Source organism: Halichondria panicea, chromosome 1 (genome assembly GCF_963675165.1).
Source record: "Halichondria panicea chromosome 1, odHalPani1.1, whole genome shotgun sequence".
Taxonomy (NCBI): Eukaryota; Metazoa; Porifera; class Demospongiae; order Suberitida; family Halichondriidae; genus Halichondria; species Halichondria panicea.
In genome coordinates, this window is record NC_087377.1 from 5,846,312 (window position 1) to 5,861,153 (window position 14,842).

General features: G+C 39.1%; 3 protein-coding genes and 1 long non-coding RNA gene across 7 annotated transcripts in view; 2 read left to right on the forward strand and 2 right to left on the reverse strand.

Annotated features, from left to right (window-relative positions):
- LOC135337946 (adhesion G protein-coupled receptor E5-like) overlaps window positions 1-14,842 on the forward strand; it is a 58,867-nt gene that overhangs the window by 8,333 nt on the left and 35,692 nt on the right. The gene's annotated exons all lie outside the window — the stretch shown is intronic.
- On the forward strand, window positions 9-11,288 carry LOC135338136 (mitochondrial uncoupling protein 4-like). The gene is made up of 11 exons (XM_064534170.1): window positions 9-193; window positions 479-566; window positions 2,088-2,255; window positions 6,057-6,119; window positions 6,635-6,719; window positions 7,124-7,246; window positions 7,890-8,002; window positions 9,001-9,085; window positions 9,342-9,477; window positions 10,262-10,321; window positions 11,173-11,288. Exons 2-11 carry the CDS (start codon window positions 488-490, stop codon window positions 11,242-11,244), a joined length of 984 nt encoding a protein of 327 aa, XP_064390240.1. The 5' UTR covers window positions 9-193; window positions 479-487; the 3' UTR covers window positions 11,245-11,288.
- LOC135338177 (uncharacterized) lies at window positions 2,591-5,020 on the reverse strand. Its single transcript, XR_010395447.1, has 2 exons — window positions 4,848-5,020; window positions 2,591-3,391 (listed from the first exon to the last, which is right to left on the reverse strand). It is a non-coding gene; the product is annotated as an uncharacterized LOC135338177 (long non-coding RNA).
- Window positions 11,925-14,428, reverse strand: LOC135338154 (uncharacterized). Of its 4 annotated transcripts, XR_010395432.1 has the most exons (6): window positions 13,671-14,428; window positions 13,408-13,488; window positions 13,093-13,261; window positions 12,676-12,978; window positions 12,305-12,446; window positions 11,925-12,253 (listed from the first exon to the last, which is right to left on the reverse strand). XR_010395432.1 is itself a non-coding variant. In XM_064534212.1 (4 exons), the coding sequence occupies exons 1-4, from the start codon at window positions 13,737-13,739 to the stop codon at window positions 12,827-12,829; spliced, it is 471 nt and encodes a 156-aa protein (XP_064390282.1). In that variant the 5' UTR covers window positions 13,740-14,428; the 3' UTR covers window positions 11,925-12,826. The 4 variants fall into 4 exon arrangements, 1 of the variants encoding a protein (XP_064390282.1); XR_010395431.1 differs by having other exon boundaries at window positions 11,925-12,446; XR_010395433.1 differs by having other exon boundaries at window positions 11,925-12,446; window positions 12,676-13,261; window positions 13,408-13,516; window positions 13,671-14,426.

Consider the following 14,842-nt stretch of genomic DNA (forward strand, 5'->3'; position numbering starts at 1 on the left):
GGGGCTCAATAAATGAAGCAGAAAGGGCCACTTACCAGTTGACTGCACACGTGGATGCCAGAGAATCCATGGTATAATTATATATACGTTCTGCACTAGCACTGGATGAAGCAATGAATCATGCTAGAGAGATCCAAGATTAATAGTCTGGGACAGCAAGTTATATGCTGAAGAAAACGTCACATATTGAAAGGTATGTATTTGTATTTTATAATCATAATTATAATTATTGTTATAAAGTGTCAGTAGTGAAGTTATGCATTAGGCCAAGCACCACACTCACTGTAGCTAGTTACATACTATAATCTAAAGCTATTAAACTGATTATCATCACATACGACAAACTTGTTTAGGCCTACTGTAGGTGTATGTCTCCGGTCCGTAGCTTGTATTTGTTTACAACGCCATTTTTGACACAATAGCTTGGTTTCCACCATAAATTATTCAGATTCTGTGGTTGGTTACTTTCTCCATCCAGTGTATATAGATGGAGACTCCCAAGAGGAAGAATAGTTATGTGGCCAAGTACCTGCTCACCATTACAGCGTCATCCGTGGCTGAAACTGGTCAGGTTTATATTTAATTGATTTAATAATTATGTGTTACACAGTACACAGTTACTAATTACCAATGACAAATGCATTAATCGTGGGCATATAATTATGAGGTTTTTGATTACATACTACATGTAGACTCGCAAGCCGTCACTGTTGCAGGCGAACAGTAGACTGGTAAAACTCAGTGTAGAGACTCATGTATTATTTATAATACATGAGTACATGATACATGACATGATATTTGTGGCAACTCAAGTGGTTAGACCGCATGCGGTTACCACAAGATCATTAATTGATATAGTGACGTGTCACTAGAAAACTCTACGTATCACATGCCGTATACTGATGTCACGAAAACTCAGCCACTTAGAATCTTATCTGATATGCTGACTGCAACACGAGTCTCAACACGGAGTTTGACCAGTCTACAGTTCGCCGGCAACAGTGACGGCTTGCGAGTCTATACTACATGCTATTTCGAGTAGAACCGGACCAGACCCTATCCGAATACAAGAAATGTCCGGATTAACGGATGTCATTAATTGATTATGAATATCATTAACGAAGACACTTGTGTACGTGTATTATTATAACACTGTGGCCAAAAGGGAAGCTACTAGCTAGAATAGTATTTTATCTCAACTTTCTCTCCAATACAGCCAGTCTTGTGAGCTCTCTTTGTTTTCTTTGCAGTGGCCATTGTATTGAGCAATGTATTGAGCAGTTTATTAATAAAATTATTGTTGATTCAGCAGAGCAAGTTTAGAGCGCATGCACAGTAGTCTCTTCTACTGACAGCCCCTCCTCTATTTCAGTTTGCCGTTTTGTCCGGATGAGGTTTCGGACTAAAGGGGTCCGGATTAACAGGTTCTACTGTATAGGCCAAAACCACGGACTGAAGGACGTAATATAACCAGGATCTCATAAAGGGAATGATTGTGTGTTTATGTACTCCTGCTATAACCCATCGCAGGAGTACATGCATAAATTCCAACTTTTACAGTAGAACCTCACTAATCTGAATAGAGCCGGCAGACCCCATTCGAATACATGAAATTTCCAGATTAACGGTGTATGTCATTAATTGATTATGTTAACGAAGACCCTTCAAGTGTCATTTGTGTACATGCATGTATTACTGTGACCAGAAGGATCGAAGCTGCAAGCTAGAATAGTCTTTTATCTCAACTTTCTCTCCAATACAGTGAGTCTTGTGAGCTCTTGTTTTCTTTGCAGTGGCCATTGTATTGAGCAGTTTATTAATGCTGATTCAGCAAAGCAAGTTAAAGTGTGCATGCGCAAGTAGTCTATTCTACTAACAGCCCCTCCTTTTTTTCAGTTTGCTGAGGGGTCCGCATTAGCGAGGTTCTACTGCACTTCATTTCTGAACCTCAAATAGAGCTAGAGCTATAGCATCATTTGTAATCTCAAACAATCTATAGTACATATCGTTTTATAATGGCTCATAATTCTTATACTTACATGTATGTGTTTACTTATAATTAATTGTCCTCTATACTGACTGTATAGTGACGTTTCCTATGGACATGATAAAAACTCGGCTACAAATCCAAGGTCAGGATACTGGTATCCTCAACAAGTCAGTAATCTCCCAGGATACTGTCGCTAAGTCAACAGTGTTAAAAACTGTTGATCAAGGAAAGTACAGAGGAGTTGTAAGGACTGCTATTGGAATAGGTAAGAATATTAAGTCGCACTTTTTCGATTGGTTAATGTTAATGCATAACTATTATAATATTATTTGTTGATACTATAAATTACATGGATATATGAAACGCCTCTATCAAAACGGGATACGACATCATCAAAATAATGAGACAATGAGAAATGAAGGCCTCTCCCTCATTAGAGTCAAGCTGTAGTATTCTCATCTGAGTTTGCAACTAACAGTGGCCTTGTTGGATCACATGAACGTATCGCAGTAAAAGGTGTTATTCATTATTATTATTCGTAGACTGTTTGGTGCAGTTAATTACCTGTCCTGCACCTCCACCTATGCCTAAAGAATAATATAGAACTGACCAGACTTTATTTTTAATAATAGTACAGTACAAGTCATGACTGAGTTCGGAGTTCATGCATATGTTCTAATAATTGAAATACTAAATGAATTTGTGTCTCTCTCTATACTAAACAGTGAAACCTCTAACAGACTCTCTAAGTAGCGAGGTCCTCCCTATAGGGGACAGCATGCCTAAATGTACCACTGTTTTTACTATCTGACTATAATCATGTATTTCTAATTATGCTGTTTTTCCCAATTCTTGCTCATTGACGAGTGTTTGTCTTCTCTCTTTTGACAGCTTCAGCAAATTCTTCTGCGTTCTTGACATGGTTCACAATCAGACTGTCAGCACCGTAAAACACTGGGCAATAACACCAGTTTATATACTCTTTTAATTTCTCAGGTCCAACTTTTATTACAAGTGTGTTTTTGGCCCAAGTTCGCACATGGATGTCCTGGATGTCTTCAATAGGAATAAACCAGTCGTCAACACAGCAGCCCAAACTACCTGGCCTTATGTGGTAGACACCTCTTTTTGTTAGATATAGCCGCCATTTTTTCACTGTTGCACAGCAGATAATGATGAACAAAGGGAAGAAAATCACTGAGGCTAGCGCTAAGGCCATTAATCTTACAAATATCAATGTGATTTGACAGCAAACGTTGTATTTATGGCACTCTGCCTCAAGTATTATCTCCTCCTCGTCTATATTCTCATCAGCGCTCGGTGTGATCCCTGTTTCCACAGCAGTGAGGCTTGTAACACTCGCTTCTTCAGCCATTTTAAGCCTTTGTTTCCTGTTGATTACTGTTTAAAACAAAAGTAATGTCACTCACTATACATGGTAAGCCTTAGCCAAATTTGCCAGCAAAATCTTAAGCAAAGCGACTTAAAAGCAATGAGTAGTAAAATGGGCTGTCAAATTTATATGGATGGACCACTAATTGCATTCCATTGTGCAGCCACAAGTCCACATGCTTGCACACTATAGCCTCGTCCCCAGGCCGATTTTTCTTGGTCTGGGAACGAGTCGAAGAATTTCACCCGAGGTCAAGGATGGTTACGTTGCCATAAATTCATTGAGTTCTAACCATTACACGAACAACACCGGCTCTTGGGATAGATTAATTGTATCTGCTATAAGGATAGTAAACTGTGTAATAAAACATGCTCTCAAGCTAGATTATAATACTGCAAGGGTAGAGAAATAATTGGAGCCGCCTAGGTCATAACAAAATTTTTGTGCTATACTTTAAGTTGCTCCAAGGACCCAGAAGAAGAGAGTAGACTCAGCAGTAAAATAGAGCCTACAGTATATCTTGGATCTGTGTGTTGGAGAGCATAAGAAGTTTATGTTGCTGGAGAAGTTCTATCCTCTTCAACAAAGTGATTTCTACAAATCCAAAAGTATTGTATAGGCTCCCAATTCTTGTGAATTCTGCTAAATCCAGTCTCTTCTTCTTTTAGGATCGGTCTCTTTTTTCTAGTCTGTAGCCTCATCTTCTTAGTATCTAGCACTGCGGCTTACTGCACAGCAACTCTTCATTTTGCATCAACACGTCGATCAATTTTGCAAAACTTCTTTGCCACTCATGACGGTGGATAACAACGGTTGCTAACATTTTTTTCTTGAAATCACCCCACGTGCATAACCTCTATAGTTAATTTACTAGCATACTGCATGCTTTCTGTGGTATTGCATTATTATTATTGTGTTCTGCTTAATGTCTATACTTTACTGAAAATACAGCTAGGAAAATGACAATAATAGTATCTATGTCCAGGTAGATCGAGCTAAATGGTTTCCAAGTTCATTGTCTGCATGTATGCAGCACTGATAGCTATCACCTAGTAACTTATCTTTCTTTACACAATTTTTATAACACGAAACTATTTTGTGGCTACGGCAGCTTACGGAGAAATATCCATATATACGTTCAGTTTTACTGCAGTTGCAGGTCATTGGCCAAAAAAGAGTGATTTCCAACCATGCCCAAATACAATCTTCCTATTTTTCGACCTAGCGCTCCATTAGAGAAAAATCAGCCTGGTAACGAGGCTATAGCATGCATGCATGAAATTAGTACAGCAATTTCACCTGTCACTAGCCGTTTTGTGTTCACAACACATGCATGCAGATGCAATTCATAGTATATTCATTGATTGAAGTGGTCTGATTTAGTGGGTTGTCCTCATACACTATATAAATTATGATTATATCTTAGGTTTGAATAAGAAGCATCGCATGCATGCACGTACTCACCTATAAGTATATAGCTGTTTTAACTCTAAGTCGTCCAAAGTTGTTTGCAGTCTTATAAATCACGAAGTATAACTACAAGTCTTATAGCTCTGGACTTATAACTGATGGCATAGCTATATTTGTACGTACGGTAGCTGTGCTAATGCATGTTGTCACAATTACCATTAATTTTAAGGTACGGATCACAGTAACTATTTATGTTTCGATAATAAACATTAGACAGTTTGCATTGATCAAGAACAACATTTATTTTTGCACTTACGAGGTTTATTTGTGAGTAACAAGATGTTCTTTCAATTGTCACATGCATGGTACGATAATTAATTTTGTATTAGATATTGTTTGTTCATGTATAATGATATAGACAGTCACCGTTCAGCACTGCGACATAAGATTGTAACAATACCAGGTTGTGTAGTTATAATGGGTTAGTTTTCATAATTATAATGGTATGCGTGCAATAATTTTTATACTACCAGTGTTTCATCTAGTGGGCAGGGGAACTTTTCCTCCATGCATTAATTTTATGCATCGATCTATACATAGTTTATTCTTTTTGATCCAATAACCGTAATTTTTTCGGTTGCAAATTTTCGCTATTTGGCTCGAAAGCCCTCGCAGAAATGTTCATGCATGGGTTCTAAACATTCGCATTTCAATGCCAGGAAATCATGCACACCTACCAATAGCTCTGCATGTGAAATACTAGTGCATGGGAGCTTATCCCAGTTTTAATTTTTGCCTTACATGTAACTGCTCTGCCCTTGAAAAACACGGAATTTTTCACCTCCCGAAATTTTCCTGCTATACGGTACATAATTGTATAAGCAATCAATATTCAACGCGATGGAATGTGCTGACATAATTATAATTATAATTATAATGATCAATTTTTAGTACTTGATATTCAACCAAACTATAAGACTTGTGCATCAATAAAGCTTAGTGGACCCAATGAACATGCCCTTACGCTACGCAATAAAAGAAATGTGGTTATGGAAATCAAGAAGAACACCTGAAAACAAGTATTTGGTTACACGAGACAGTCATGCTCCCAGCAAAACTCCGGATACTTTCTGTAATGTAGGGACGTTTCATATCCTTTTAGTGTCTTTATGTACTTGTGTTGATGATAATATAAACTCACACTCTGTGTTGGAATGAAAATTAAGGAAAGGCTTCTAATTATTGTTTCTTTTTTATGTACAGCACGAGAGGAGGGCGTGCTGAAACTGTGGAGGGGACTCCCCCCTGCCGTTTTGAGGCACTGCAGTAAGTAGAGTGTGTGCAAAATTAATTATGTTAATAAAATAATTATAAAGAATGAAAGAATAATAATTATTATTGTCGATTATGTCACAGCCCCTATCATAAGTTCGAGTTACAATCATTTTGGAGGAATAACCAGATTTTTGAGAATAATAATGAATGGCTGCACCAGCAGAGCCTTGCAGCTCTCTTCTCACTCTTGCAGCTACCAATAGTTAGCGTTCTAGTGCAGCGCTAACTACTAAGTAGAGTAGCAACACTCCATGGATGCAATGGCATTCCAAGTAAGGCTTTACTCGAGAACGAAGCATTATTTTGCAAATGAACGGATTAAAATCCAAGAAAACGTAACTAGAAGCTTATAGAAACTCTTACTTGCACTTCATTGATCCTTGAACAGCTGTAGCAGTCTGCACAGACAGATCCACACACACAAACACTACCGTATACCTCGCATGCGCACCGAGGCATAATTATTATGCTCTGCGTATCATACAATACACACACACACACACCAGTTTATTCTGGTTGTAGAATGACTTTCTATGAAGTAATTCGTGATCACATTTTTAAAAGAAATAAAGATGGCACCTACCCTCTTTGGTAAGTATAATAGAATAATTATTAACATACCCTAAATGACGTATAGGGGTGGATGCAGAAATATAAAATGGCAGGGCTAGCAGCCTGGGGCGTAATTATTTCCATTTTGAGCTTTAACTCTATACAGTTTTGTGAAATCATAGGCATCAGTGTCATTAAAGTAAATAATACACTCACAAGTATAGTTCATAATTCTATGTTGCTGCATGGTATTTGTGCTTTAACTTTTGTTGTTGATTTTGAGTGCATTATAAAAATAATTATACATGCATACATGACTGTATAACTATAATTATGCTCAATTCACCAACCCACCTTAGATGCACCCACACAGGCATCATTCTCTCTTGTTCACTAAATCTCCCACACACCCTCACTCCTCACACACTCACACACACTCATAGGAAAGCAGTACCCTCTGGCATGATAGCCGGTGCTGGTGGTCAGTTCATTGCGAGTCCCACGGATCGAGTTAAGGTTCTCTTACAAATGGAGGGCAGAAGAGTGTTAGACGGACACAAACCAAGGTATGGTCAGTGTTGTGTGTGCAGGCACTGTGTCTTAAAGAGACTCTTAGAGAGATAGAGTTGATAGGTTGGAGGTTGTATAACATTATGTACATAGCGTTGTAAGCTTATGCTTTGCTGTCCCTCTAATACATACCAGACCTGTTGTGTTTCTGTGAATTTGTTCATTTCCCTGGCCATTCCTTTGCATTGCTAATTCTGGTCATTGCACTGTATATTAGCTGAAAACTTCACTACAGCTCTTTCTCACTCTTGCAGCTACCAGTATAGCTAACGTTCTAGTGCAGAGCTAATTTCTAAGAAGTTATATAATTATATCAACAGAATTTGCTATAATTATACGCAAGAGTCTGCATAAAGTAAGCAACCTAGCCATATAACTCGAGATCGAAGTATATCCACTGATTTCAATCATGACAGAAGCCTATAGAAGCTAGCTCTTGCTTGCACTTTATTGATCTTTGAGCTGGTGTAGCAGTCTACACAGACACAGTATATCCAAATATCTGCCAGTTTCCTTACTGCCTTTACCTTCTACCAAGGACTGTCCCCCAAATTTCTACAAACTGTAACTCATTTGTTAATATACAAGTTTGGAGGTTTTGGCTGTAATTAATTATTCACATCTTTTATTTACACACAGATATAGAGGGATGTGGCATGTTTTCACAAGCATTGCTCGCACTGGTGGTGTAGCGGCACTATGGAAGGGATGGGTACCCAACTGTACCAGGTCTTCTCTCGTCTGTCTAGGGGGTGAGTGTGTGTATGTTTTAGGGATGGAGGATGGAGGATGGAGGATGGATAGAGTCGTGTTTGTTGGAGTGTATGCATAAATGGGTGTGTTTACAGGGAATGAGAGTGTGTTCTGTGGAACCTTTTAGTGAATAGCGCATACACCCACTCCAACACACAATATCTATCATATATTTCCCACCTACTACACTTTTACCATGTAGTCTAGTGGGGTTTAACCGTCATAAATTGGCACTTCAGGGCTACAAGGGAAAATATGGCTCATAAATTGGCACCTCAAGCATATGCAGCAAAAATGTTTTCGATGAATGAAGATGAATGCATGCAATGTCTTGCATGAGAAACAAAATCAAAATGTAATAAATGAAAACATAGAGACAGAGGGTGTAGTCTGTGGACTAGTTCATCAAAAATTCTGCTGTGTGAGGAGCTGCTTTAGAGACACTCTGGGAGAGGGCTTGGGCTCAGGCTGAGCTTTTTGCTCACTAGCACTAGTACTGACTGACTGCACGCACTGCTGAAGAGAGCTGGTCAGCCTGTCTAGAGCTAGCTGTGTTGTTTCTTCTGGCTGGTTGCTGCACAGACGGTAAGTGGAGCCTGAGGGGCTGACTAATTGAACAGAGAGGGGGAGTGGCTCTGTACCGTTCACTTGGAGGGAGGGGCTGGCTGCTCATATTTTGTCCAGGCTGCGCAAGATTTGAGTGTGGACAGGAGCCCTGGCATGGTGTGGACGAGCTCTCTTTTCCTAGTTTTCTTCTTGTTTGAATAGTGTTGCTATGTGGTAGTCATGCAAGCTTATATAGGCTGGATGCATAGCAACCAGCCAGCCAATCAGATGGGACATATATCAATTAATGCACAGTGCCTCAGGGTTTATGACAGTAAACCACACCTCTCACTCGGGCTACGCCCTCGTGGTCAGGAGGTTTACAGTGATAAACCCCTCTACACTGTACATTAACTAACACGTACATGACTGTTATTACTTCATCTTACAGATTTGACTACTTACGATGCAGTAAAACAGAGATTACTAAAGAATAAAAATTTTAAAGACACTGCAATCACTCACGCAATGTCAAGGTTTGTTCTCAGCAACATAAGTGTACTGTAAACAGTATAGCGAAGGTTCAGGGGCATGTCTATACAGCTGTAAATATCTTGCAGAGAGACTAATTCAGCACTTGCTGCATTATGAAAGTAGGAGACAGAATAAACAAGGAAGAAGTGCACGTATAACAACCCAGTATTCATGGGTCCTCACTCATAGAGACTAGCATAATAATAATTATACAATCATGCAAACTACGCTCATTTTAACACACACCTGTTCACACAGTATCTGCTCCAGTATAACCTCAGCGTTAATGGGAACACCTGCAGATGTTATAAAGAGTCGCATGATGAACCAGCCGTACAACGAGCAGGGTGTGGGACAGTATTACAAGTCCACCATTGACTGTCTACTCACAACTGTAAGTAAAGCACATTCCACCTTTTGTTAAAATCCATGTGGCTATAGAAGCTATAGTTGTACTCTTATTCCAACAGTGCACTATTACAGCTGGTAGACAACAAACACATGCATGCATATACCATAATAATATACCGTAGTTAACTGTCGATCCGCCCATCCCCTACTTTGCCTGAAAGCCCTGTAGACGCCTAATTGCAATCATAGAAATTAAGCGCCCACTATTGCGCATGCGTATAATTAGGTCAAAGGTCAACATGATATGGAAGATTTTTACTGCATGTGCAGCTATAGCTCATAATGTGCAAAAAAGTACTAGCTATAGACCTACATGTATACAACGTTGTTAGACCTATCCTATAGAACAGACATCAAGCGTTCAAGATGAAACTGAACATCAGAACACATGCATGGCCTACTTCCAGCTCAGGCCCCTTTCTCTCTTGTAGCAAAGTGTATCTGTCACTGTACAGAAAATGGAGCTGTGTCATTTTCCCAGAAAGTACCAGCGTAACTATCTTGGGTGGGCACTTAATTGCACATAATCAAATATCCGCCCACCCCTTGTTTAGCCTAAATGAAGCTATCAAAATAGGTGAGCGGTTCGACGGTTAACTACGGTACCTCTGCATGGCGGCCACGCCTGTGGTATAAAGAACATTATTATAGAACATTATTATAGCAGCCTATTATTATACTGCATGAGATTACTGTACACTCGAAAATTTCCCGCTGTGTGCGTGGTTTGTATTTTGACCATTGTTGTTTGTGTTGTGTGTCTTTAGGTCAAGGGAGAAGGTGTGCTGGCTCTTTACAAAGGTCTCATTCCAATCTGGGCAAGAATGGTACGTTAATTTCTAAACTTTGCAATACTGACTTTCCTCCCATGAAAGGCAGCTACTTAATTGCCTCAGTAGTGCGCATCGCATACGGTACCAGAAGCAAACTAATATATATCCTCGTGCAGTTGTATGTACTCCCGAAGGCGCAGAACTGCCCTTGGGTACAAATTCAATCAACACCCTAGATATCCGTGGTAAAATTATCACTTACACAATGTCATAATTGTGACAGGCTCTGGGAAAACAGACCAATTGGCGCAAGCTATAATTTTTGCGATCTATATACCAGATGATAGAGCAAAGAATTGCCTACGCATTGATATGCTTAGTTTGCACATAACTTGTTCCATGCCTGAGTTATGCGCGTTGGAAACTCGAAGTTATAAAACAGCAGTATTGAGAAACGCCCACTCAAAGATTGCTAAATTGGGAAAAGTAAGGTAATGGTGGCTGCTTAGACAAGCGCTTTGGTGGAACGAGTTGGATTCAGAGCAGCAGATTTTGCAGAGAGGTAGTAGAAACACTGTAGATAACCATAAGCCAAGAAAAAAATTTATGAGATTATACACTGTAGTCTATAAATCTGGCTATTGCTCAAAACCAATATCTGCTCCAATTGGTCTGTTTTCCCAGAGCCTGTCACAATTATTTTTGAGCAACAGTTATGGTCACAATCATTGCCCGTTACTATTATTATGCATGTGACTTCAATATGCTATGCAATGCTATAATAATTATAGAGAGTCCATTATAATGGTAGACATAAAAAAGCTTCCACTGAGGGAGGCATCATCACCTCTAGTTGGTGCTTTATTAACATTGCTGTTTGTACACACACACGTGCGCACATGCAGGCACCGTGGTCGATGACGTTTTGGTTGGTCTACGAGGAGATCAGAGTATTAGCAGGAGTTGGGAACTTTTAATGCAGAGTACAATATATGTGATAGCTGAAAAGAGTTACCGTATAGCAGGTAATTTTTGGGGAGGGGGGGGGCAAAACATTCGTGGTTGAGCAATATTTCGTCACTTTGTATAGTGGTTGCTGCTTGCACTGTAGGCAATGTCGCTTCATTCGTGGATAAAATATTCGTGGTCAGAGCTTCAACCACAAAAATCACAAGCATTTTGCCCCACGAAAATTACCAGCTATACGGTACATGTATCAGCAAAGTTTATGTGCATACAATTATAATTAGAGCATGCAGCAGCCGTGTACTATATAGTATGTCCATGCATCGCTGTGTCATCATTGCAACTGCATGAATAATACATGTGAATTGTGCATGTGATCATCACACAACTATAGACAATCATGCAGAGCACAATCTTCATTTAACTGATACAGTTGTAACCATAATAATAAACTTATAATAGTTATGCTTATATCTCTATAATTTATACTGTTGTAAACTTGTTTTGCTCCTCTCGGTGCATGATTGTATTGGAGCACAAAGTATATTTATATATACTGTATAGCTGGTTATTTTTGAGGTTTTGAGGTTTGACCCAGAAATACGAAAATTGGGTATTGAAACCTCTGTACTTGTAGGGGTGTGGTCACTTGAACCTCTATCCTTGAAGTGTTTAGTTGAGCAATCTGCAAAAATGTGGTGCCTCAAATATAACCCGCTATATGGTTACATGTATGATGTTAAACATCATGTTACTATGCATGTCATAAAATCCTAACATTAATTTGACAAATGCAGCTGACAAAAATAAAACAGCAAAAAGTATGCAAGTTTCACAAAACCACAGTATTGCTGGTATCTGCAATGGACAATAAACATGTATTATAAATTATGTCACCTATGGCAATCGAACAACAAACTTTCGTGTCTATATCACGAGTAGTAGAGCTGGTAGAAGGAGAATTGGTGATCTCGGACTTAATTCTGATTACTGATTGTTTCCTTGATTAATGCCAGTGCACTGCCCATGTACAAATTATATCAGCATTCAGCGGGGTAAACTATTTCTTACTTGTTGAAAAATTTTCGGGTTGGGTGAAAGATCACAGGGTAAACAGTAACCAGTGTTAGGAACATAGCCACTCGTGCAGCTGTATTGAGATATTGTCCGTGGAGTAGTTTAGCATTACGTTCTCCTTCAGAGCGTCAAAGAACTGATAAAAAGTAAAGATAGAGAAACACATAATTATGTAATAATGTTAGTAATGTAGCGAGTGTTACCGTTACCAACAAAATTTATATATCTATAGATCACGGCTTGGACACCGATAAAAATAATAATGACTGTGGTAGATCTATAAAGTGAAGGTATGTATACACTGAACTTACATCAACTGCGGTATATAGCTACGAGGATCAGGACATAGCATAGTAGTAGCTTACTCTAAAATATCCAGCAAAGACCACCACATTGTAGAGAAAGTAGGCGACTAACATAGCAGTGATGATAATTGTATAGCGTCTCAACTTAGTTGCCGGTTTGTTCAACTCTTTTTGGAGTCTCAACACGTTGAAATGGCAAATAAATGAAGAGCTACAGTACGTCATAGCAGTAATAGCTCCGACAAAGTCGACAGGAATGAGCTGAATTGTTGAGTTGTGGGTATTGACAATTGGAAATGTATTCCAGTAGATAGCAGTGTCGATAGTCATATAGCCATTGCAACGAAGGACACACAGATGATACTGTATGCATGTGGGCATAATTATACTAAATTACGTGTAAGTTAGGGCGGAATCAGGAACTACTAACTCATCTGTTATTAATTAGCAGACTGATATACACAGTAGTTTTTGTACCTAAGAAACGTAGTAAACTGCTGGTTGGGGTGCATGTAAGGTTACATAACAAGATGACTGAAAACATGGGTAAGCAGGCTATGCACATGAGCACTCCACAGTTGAGGAGTGGTGAGCATTCAGGGATGTGACCAGTAGCCAATAGAGCTAGGAAGATGGTGTCTTGCAGCTACATGTAGATAATAACATATTATTATTATTACGTACCATACTACTGGAACGAAATGCAATTATGCAATGAATCGACAAGCAACTACATTGGTACTTCATCTGAGGGACTTTTTCTAAAACAGCTGCTCAGGCTTACACTCTCACCTGATCGCGGGCAAAGATCATGATATTCCGGTTAGGATCGACCAGCATAAGAACACCAAACATTAGAAGTAGAACAACAATCTGTGGGCACAAGAATCAGCCAGCACTGCTATCGTACAAAATTAATAAGCCAGTATATCACCACTCAATAAAAATTAATGTTTATCCATAACTATCATACATTTTACCTTCTATAGGTTTATTAAAGGACTCATAATGCAATTTAAAGCTCTATAATTATTATACCGCATGCGCAGTTCTACCTTTCCAGCTGTTCCATATGCCACGTCTGCCAATTCAACGTAATTCCACACTTCTTTGTCAGGATACATTTCAGCTGCGTATCTCTTAGTGGCGAAAATTATTGTCCCAACATGAATTAGAGTTTATCTACTATTCTCATAGCATTAGCTTTATATAATTATATATACGTATACAGTAGACTCTCGCTATTCCGGCTCTCTGAAGTACGGCCACCTCGATATACTTGGTTGCATTGGCACGGATTGCTAGCTAGATGTTCACTGCGACAATACTCGCCCTGAAATGCGGCACTTAACTCGCTATTCCGTATACTGGGTGGCTGCCCCAAACAAGGTTTTCAATTTATACGTTTATCAAGTTACGGTCGGATATGACGTTTGAGTGTGGTTTCGCAGATTACACAGAGAGCAGAATGATTTATTATCCTTTATTATCCTCTGCACTTGTCTTCGCATTCTTCAATCCTGTCCCTGTCGTTGCTATCCACTACAAATATGAGTACATCGGCTTTTTGAAAGTAATGTCTCCAAAGAGGAGACAGAACCGCAAATTAGTCATTAGATTCTATAGGTAAGGTCGTTTTTTAGCGGCGACTATTTTCTGTAATGCGGCCACCTCGCTATTCCGGCCAAGCTGCACTGTCCCAAGGGTGGCCGGATTAACGAGAGTCTATACTGTACAATTATAATTATCACTGTATCTCTTTAACTCTGTCCACAATGGAAGCCTATATACAGACATAGATACTTCGCACATACAAAAGTGCATGCTTTTGCATTAATTCCTATATATAATTATAGCTAATTATACTAATTGCCTACCTCCTATAAGTCAGATCAACTCATAGATACATGAAAGAAAGGGATAGGCAATGCTCCACGTGATGCTAGGTAAATGCAGTGTGTGACGTCACACCCTCTGGTTGGAGGCGAGTTGCGCGCAAGAAAGTACACAATGATCCCATAGATACTATAAATTGTAATTGTAATTTATAGTATCTATGATGATCCCTATATCTGCTTATTTTTCTCGTAGGGGGCCTAAAAGAGAAATTCAAAGCAATCATGCAGGCATCATGCACACATACACCCAGCACTACTGATAGCTACAGCTGCTATGTTTAGTGCCGAGCTTTCTTTTATTCAGCTTGATTTGTGTGAAAAAACACCAA